General features: G+C 36.3%; 1 protein-coding gene across 1 annotated transcript; it reads left to right on the top strand.

Moving 5' to 3' along the window:
- Positions 1-1,629: 1,629 nt before the first annotated feature.
- On the top strand, positions 1,630-2,568 carry LOC142843631 (olfactory receptor 2L13-like). The gene has a single exon (XM_075961332.1). It carries the CDS (start codon positions 1,630-1,632, stop codon positions 2,566-2,568), a length of 939 nt encoding a protein of 312 aa, XP_075817447.1.
- The last annotated feature ends 5,713 nt before the right edge of the window (positions 2,569-8,281 follow it).

The raw sequence follows: 8,281 nt of genomic DNA, 5'->3' as shown, positions 1-8,281 counted from the left end.
AGTGTTCAAGGAATTAAATAATAGTGCCCATAATATGTTTTTCATTACTCACAAAGCATGATGCAGAAGACTGGATTTTATGAAAAGATGTTGTCAGCTTTGAGATATGTCATCGATAACCTATTTTCTCTAAGGATAATGTTTTCTTTATTTTAACAGACACGTAGGATGAGCATCTGCTTTAACTGATAAGAGGAGCCTGTGTCAGGTAGGCAACCCACTGTCCTCATGTCACCAGGTAGCGGTGATTTTTTTACATGTGTAGTTCTGTTTTCAAGTCCAGAAAAGTTACCGGATATTCTTATTCCCTCTGTAGTCTTCTCTGTATGGTCACCATAGCATCTCCTTTCTGTGCATGAGCATCCTGTCTGAGGTCTAGAAATGTACATAAGAATACATGACTCTCTTTGTTTTATCAACTTATCCAGATCAGACTTCAAGTACTCTTTTTCACACATAATTGCCCTCACAGCTGCCATGCACAATCACTTATCTCACTGTATTTGACCTCTTTAATTTTTTCCTCTTAACTTATTCCTTTTTCATCACTTTGAGTAGGGGACTACACAAAGACCTGCCTATATGGTGTCTATATTTTGTGGCTGAAGCTAAGTCTCAGTCCAACTATCTCTTATTCTTGTTTATCATGCTTTCTTAAAAAAGTAGATAAGGAATCACTGAGTTTGTAAACATACACCTACCCCAACAAATAAAAGGAAATAAATGAATGAAAATATAACTATTAAAAATATGGATGAGCAGAATAAACAACACACGCCTACACAATTTCTTCCCTCCATGAACAAATTTATAAGGGATTCTCACTCCTGGTAGTGGAGTACAAAGCCCTGAGCTGCATAACAAGAGGAGAAAACAGTGCATATAAGCTAAATTGTTACTATTGTGTCTTATGTGTATGCAATTTACAATTGTGAAATATCAAATATGCATATTAGGCAATGTGTATCATTTATTGCATTTCATTGTATAAATATCTACATTGTGTGTGTTTCTTCAATTAATATCTACAAATCTGAGAAAAATACAAGGCATCCCTTATGCAAGTGAGTATACACAAATAGAATCTTAGGATTAGTGAGGATCTGAGCATACACAAACCCTTCTAGTTCTAGAGTAGTGAATTGTGAATGGAGGTCACTTTCAGGAAAGACAAAGATGTTTTGGAGAATGTGAGAGGGAGGCAGAGCATCAAGGAGAAGATCCCTGATAAATGACTACAGTATGGACATTTAGAGGAAGAGGGCCACGAAGCAAGTGATGAAGAAGACAGGGGCTTTCTTAGTTTTGCAAGGAAGACTGAGGATCTTTAGTGATAATGGCCTTGCATCGAGTTATCTATCGGGAAATATGAGAACTATCTGACTCATATTGCCACCTTTGATTTTGAAATAATCACACATATATCTTTGAATTGAGAACTTGGTCAGAGACAAGAGGGAAGAAATATTCAGCTCAGATTTCAAGTTCAAAAGCAAAATGGTTCTGGGGGAAGAACAACTGAGTGCAAGCATTCATTACAAGGCAGTTCCTCAATTCTTTTTTTACTTTATAATGAGTGTATTGTACTTTCAGGTCACATTTTCAAGAAAGAGAAAGAAATACATTTCGATGGAGAAATGGAATCAGACCTCAAGTGATTTTACTTTGTTAGGATTGTTTCCACAAAACCAAACAGGCCTACTGCTTTTGGTGCTTATCATCTCTATATTCTCTGTGGCCTTGCTTGGGAACTCAGCAATGATCCACCTCATTCGTGTGGATCCCAGACTCCACACTCCAATGTACTTTCTCCTCAGTCAGCTCTCTCTCATGGACTTGATGCATATTTCTACCACTGTTCCCAAGATGGTATTCAACTTCCTCTCTGGTCAGAAAACCATTACCTTTCTGGGCTGTGGCGTACAATCCTTTTTCTTTCTCACCATGGCAGGTTCTGAAGGTTTGCTCCTGGCATCCATGGCCTATGACCGTTTTGTGGCCATCTGCCACCCTCTACATTATCCCATTCGCATGAGCAAAATGATGTGTCTGAAGATGATCATAGGATCTTGGACAATGGGCTCCATTAACGCTTTATTACATACAATCTATGTTCTTCATATCCCTTACTGCCATTCCAGGTCCATTAACCATTTTTTCTGTGATGTCCCAGCCATGATTCCCCTGGCCTGTATGGACACTTGGGTTTATGAGTACATGGTGTTTGTAAGCACAATCCTGTATCTCCTACTTCCTTTCCTTGGCATCACAGCTTCCTATGGACGGGTCCTTTTTGCTGTCTTCCATATGCACTCAAAAGAGGGAAGGAAAAAGGCCTTCACCACGTGTTCAACTCACTTAACTGTGGTGACATTTTACTATGCACCTTTTGTCTACACTTATCTTCGACCTAAGAGTCTCCGTTCTCCCACAGAAGATAAGACTCTGGCTGTCTTCTACACTATCCTCACCCCCATGCTGAACCCCATCATCTACAGCCTGAGGAATAAGGAGGTCCTTGGGGCCATGACAAGAGTTTTGGTAACATTCTCTTCCACTAAACATTGATCATTTGTTCTCTATTCATATTTCTTTTTCCCTAGAGAATGCTAACCTAGAGCCATGTATTGAAAATATAGGGTGTGCCACACAGCTGTCATACCTTTCTGACGATTCATTACTGGTTAAGATTAAATAGTATGTTCATTATTGCACACTAATACAATTATTCACATGTTCATATCATAACATATTATAGTCAAAGATATCAGTAACAAAAATTAGACAAAAAAATGAATTGATGTCCTAATATAATATGATACACTTTACCTTATAACTGTACAAGTAATATTGTAAGTTGTGAAACTTGGACTACCTAATAGACTCCTCTCAGTAGCACCAGAATGTATTCCTGTTGTATGGGCCATTGCCTTCAGAAAACAGTAAGTAATTTTAAGAAAACAATGCCCAAAGTCTTAACAGGTGGTTGATTTCTGAATGTTTGGTGAATTATAGACATATATCAACATTTATAGGGGTTGGTTACAAGTTGTTATTGATCATGAATGGGGAGGAAACTAAGCAAAAAAGATAAGATTTTAGAATTGAACTTAGAAAATAAAAAGAGGGATTATAAAAATGATTGGATAAAACTGTAGATTATTGAATCTACTTTTAAACTAAGAAAAAACTACTAGTCCCAAATATTTCACATTGGTTTGGATTTTTGCATACGGTCCTAAGCAGGTTCTACAACTGTCAGTCCAGCATTGGTGAGTTCCCACTAGCTTGGTTCAACTGTTTTTATGGGTTTCCCTATCATGGTCTTGAGCCCTTTGCTCATATTATCACTCCTCCCTCTCTTCAACTGAAATCCAGGAGTTCAGTCCAATCTTTAGAGATGGATATCTGCATCTGCTTCCATCAATTGCTGTAATAAGGTTCTATAATGACAATTGAGGTGGCAACAAATCTGATTACAGGTAAAGATCAGTTCAGGCACCTTCTCCACTATTGTTAAGATTCTTTTTTGGGGTCATCCTTGAATACTCCTAGAAATTTCTTTAGGGTCAGTCTTCTCACTAAATAGATAATGGCTCCCTCTATCAAGTATTATTTCCTTGTTCTCCCCTTCTGTCCTTTCCCTATTTCAACTATCTCATACCCTCATGTTCTCTACCCGCTCAACTTCTTCCCTCCCCATTCATTCACTACCAGCCTCTAGATGCTCCGAATTTACTCAGGAAATATTTCTATTTCCCCTTTCCAGGAGGATCCACGTATGTGTCTCTTAGAGTCTTCCCTGAATTTTTTCTGTGGTTGTGAACTGTAGGATGCTTATCCTCTATGTCTAATATCCTATCCACTAATGAATGAGTACATACAGTGCTAGGTTTTTCTGTGTCTGGGATACCTCAGTAGGAATGACTATTCCTAGTTTCATCTATTTGTTTACACATTTCAAATGTCTTCTTTTTTTCACCACAGATTAGTACTCCATTGTGTAAATATACCACATTTTCTTTAATCATTCTTTGGTTGAGGTACATGTAGGTTGTACCCAGGTTCTGTTATTATGTATAATGCTGCATGAAAATGGGTGAGCAATTGTCCTTGTGGTATGACTGTGCATCCTTTGGGTATATGCCCAAGAGTGGTATTGCTGGGGCTTGTGTAAATTGATTCCCAATTTTCTGAGAAACCACCATACTGATTTCCAAAGCAGCTATACAAGTTTGCACTCCCATCAGCAACAGAGGATTCTAGTTTCTCCACATCCTCTACAGCATTAGTTTTATTTAATGTTTTTTTATCTTGATCTTAGCCATTCTGATAGGCGTAAGATGGTATCTCAGAGTTGTTTTAATTTGCATTACCCTGTTGGCTAAGAATGCTAAGCAATTCCTTAAGTGTCTTTTGTACATTTTGATTCCTCTATTGAGAGTTCTCTGTTTAGAGCTGTACTTCATTTTTAATTGGATTATTTGGTATTTTTATGTTCAGTTTCCTGAGAACTTAGTATATTTTGGAGATCAGTCCTTTGTCAGATGTGGAGTTGGTGAAGATTATTTTCTGCATGTTGCCTTTTTGTCTTCTTGACTCTATCCTTTGTCTTACAAAAGCTTCTTAACTTCAGGCAATCCCATTTATTAATTGTCGATCTCAGTGTCTGTACCACTGGTGTTATATTCAGGAAGTAGTATCCTGCATCAGTCTGTTCAAGGCTGCTTCTCATTTACTCTTCTATGGGGTTCAGTGTGACTGGATTTATGTTGAGGTATTTAATGTTTTTAGACTTGAGATTTGTGCATGGAATGGTATGGATCTATCTGCATTGTTCTACATCATGACATCCAACTATGTATTCCAGCACTATTTGTTGAAGATGTTAACTTTTTTCATAAGCTTCTTTGTCAAAAAAAGGTGTTCATAGGTGTGTGGGTAAATGTTAACATGCATATTCAATTTGATTCCATTGGTCTATCTGTCTCTGTGCCAATATCAAGAGGTTTTTATTACTATACCTGCATAATAGAGGTTGAAGTCAGGGATAGTGATGTCTTTGGAATTACTTTATTGTACAGTATTTTTGACTGCCCTAGGTTTTGTTTTTGTATAGGAAGATGAGTATTGTTCTTTCAAGGTCTATGAAGAATTGTGTTGGGATTTTGATGGGGATTGTATTGAATCTATAGATTGCTTTTGGTAACATTGCCATTTTTATTATGTTGGTCATACCTATCCAAGGCATGGGAGATATTTCCATTTTCTGATATCTTGTTCAATTTCTTTCTTCAAAACCTTAATGTTCTTGTTTTACAAGACTTCCATTTGCTTAGTTAGAGTTACCCCAAGTTATTTTATGTTGTTTATGGCTAATTTGAATGGTGATACATTTCTGATTTCTTTCTCAACCTGTTAATCATATGTATAAAAGAAAGCTACTGTTTTATGAGTTTGTCCTGAATCCTGTCACATTAATGAAGGTGTTTGTCAGCTGTAGGAATTCCATGGTAGAATTTTTGAATCTCTTATGCATAATATTATACCATCTGAAATTAGTAAATGTTTGATTTATTCCTTTACAATTTGTACCCCTTGATCTCCTTTTGTTGTCTTATTCCTCCAGTTAGAACTTACAGTACTGTGATGCGTAGACATAGAAAGCATGAACAGCTGTCCCTTGTTGCTGATTTAAGTGGAATCACTTTGAGTTTCTCTCCATTTCATTTTATATTGGTTGTTGACTGGCTGTATATTGTCTTTATTATGTTTACTTATATTCCTTGTATCTCTGATATCTTCAAGGCCTTTATTATGAAAAAGTGTTGAATATTTTCAAAGACTTGTGTGGTTTTTTCTTTCAGTTTTTTAACATGGTGGATTACATTGAAAGATTTTTATATGTAGAACCCTATCTGACTCTGGGAAGTAGCCAACTTGATTATGGTGAATGATTTTTCTCATGTGTTTTTAGGTTTGGTTTACCAGTATTTTATTGGGTATTTTTACATCAATGTTCAGGACTGATATTAGTCTGTAATTCTCTTTCTTAGTTGAGTCCTTGTGTGGTTTGGTTATCGGGGTAAATGTAGCCTCATAAAAAGATTTTTTGCAATATTCCTTCTATTTCTAGTGTGTGAAACAATTTGAGGAGTATTGGTATTAGTTTTTCTTGGAGATTCTGACAGAATTCTGCTATGTAACCACCAGGCCCTGGGCTTTTGTTGCTTGACAGATTTTTGATGACAATTTCTATTTCCTTAGGGGTTATAGTTCAATTTAAATTGTTTATCTGGTCCTTATTTAATTTTGGTATATGGTACTTATTAGGAAAATTGTCCATTTCATTTATATTTTCCAATTTTGTGGAGTACAGGAGTACAGGCTTCTGAAGTCATAGCTGAAATAGGAAAAGGACAGAGGGGAAGAGCAAGGAAAGAAATGCTTGATAGAGGGAGCCGTTATGTATTTAGTGAGAAGACTGACCCTAAAGAAATTTCCAGGAGTATTCAAGGATGACTCCAGGAAAGAATCCTAACAATAACAGAGACGGTGCCTGAACTGGCCTTCACCTGTAATCAGATTTGTTGCTACCTCAATTGTCTTATAGATCCTTCCTCCAACAACTGATGGAAGCAGATACAGATATTCATCGCTAAGGATTGGACTGAACTCCTGGTTTCCAGTTGAAGAGAGGGAGGAGTGATAATATGAGCAAAGGGCTTAAGGCCATGATAGGAAAACCCACAAAAACAGTTTATCATGTACAGGCCCATGATTTCAATTAATTCCAAGTTTCATACGCACACAACTGACCCACAAACAATTTTTAAGGGTGCTGGAATGGCTACATATCTAATAGAAGGAATTACCAGGTAATCAACTTGATCAATAGCTGTATTTGTTATATGTAAATGAAAATATTTCTGAGATATGGGGATTTGCGCTTATCATGATGTAACTATACTGACATTTACTTTGTTTCCCATGACAGCTTCTAATTGTGAAGTCACCAATTAAACTTTCATTATATTGTCACCCTTAAATGGAATAGTGGTACCTGAAAATACAGTGATAACAGAGAAGAGAATCCTTCTACATGATGTTTAGAAAAATTTAAAATTTAGGAAGGTGACAAATATTCTTGGGGCAATAACACTTATCAGGTTTTTTTATGGTCCCTAATAGAAATCCAGTCCCCCAACTGTGGATGGGCTTCCATAATTAAGATGTTGGCCCATGATCTAAAGCCAAGAATACTGGACATCATATTGATAAGTATAAAAATTATGCTATGGTGCCCTCAAAATAGACAGAGATCAGATATTATGATCATCATAAAAAAAGCTCCCCAATAGAAAAACATATTCATACATATAAATGGCACAAAGACCATCAGAACACTAAGTAGATATAACCAAAAAAGAAGCATCACACAGCCCATTAGCACACAGCACAACTCTAAAGACATAAAACAAACAAAACCATCAGAGTAAAATTCTTCTCAGAGAAAATTTCAAACTTAGAAGTCTTAGAAAAATATACTCCAAGTTCCAGAAGGTCACAGATATCAAACCAGACTACTTTACCCAGCATAGCTATGTATCTTACTAAAGAAAACATATAAACTTCTTTTGCTGTAAGTAGGCTGAAAGAATTTATGTCCACTCAAAATTTCTGCAGATAAAACTCGAGTCAATATTTCAGGTAAAAGAGAGGAATAAGTATAGCTGCTAAGATAAAGAAGAAAAACTAAAGGAGATATATTTCCCAACATACAAAACAAAACAAAAACAACCATATTCTACGTGGGGTGGGGTAGTACTTTGCTGTGGTTGATTTTGATGTTCTTAAAGTATTTCATGACTTTGATATTGCCCAATCTTCCTACATAGGAGACACTAACACCAACTGAACATAGATCACATGAAAGGGCACAGTTAAACTATATGTTGTAAATACTCAATATACATAAATTTATAATAATGATAGAATAAAAGCAAAATACATAATCAAAGCTATTAAATCATGTAATCTTGTAGAAACAACATGTGAATATCAGCATAAACAGTATCATTTACAGTAATATTTCTTTGTAAAATTATTTATTTATTTTAATTTCATCTTACATTCCAACCACAGTTTTATCTCCCTCCCCTCCTGAAACCTTCCCCTAGCCTGTCTCCCAGCCCAACTCAATCCACTCCTTCCAATGGATAAGGTCTCCCGTGGGGTGTCAACAAAGACTGGTATATTAAGTTGGGGCAGAACACATGGG

Source organism: Microtus pennsylvanicus, chromosome 1, assembly GCF_037038515.1.
Source record: "Microtus pennsylvanicus isolate mMicPen1 chromosome 1, mMicPen1.hap1, whole genome shotgun sequence".
Lineage (NCBI taxonomy): Eukaryota > Metazoa > Chordata > Mammalia > Rodentia > Cricetidae > Microtus > Microtus pennsylvanicus.
Note: the sequence above shows the minus strand (reverse complement) of the source record. Positions and strands in the feature narration are given on the sequence as shown.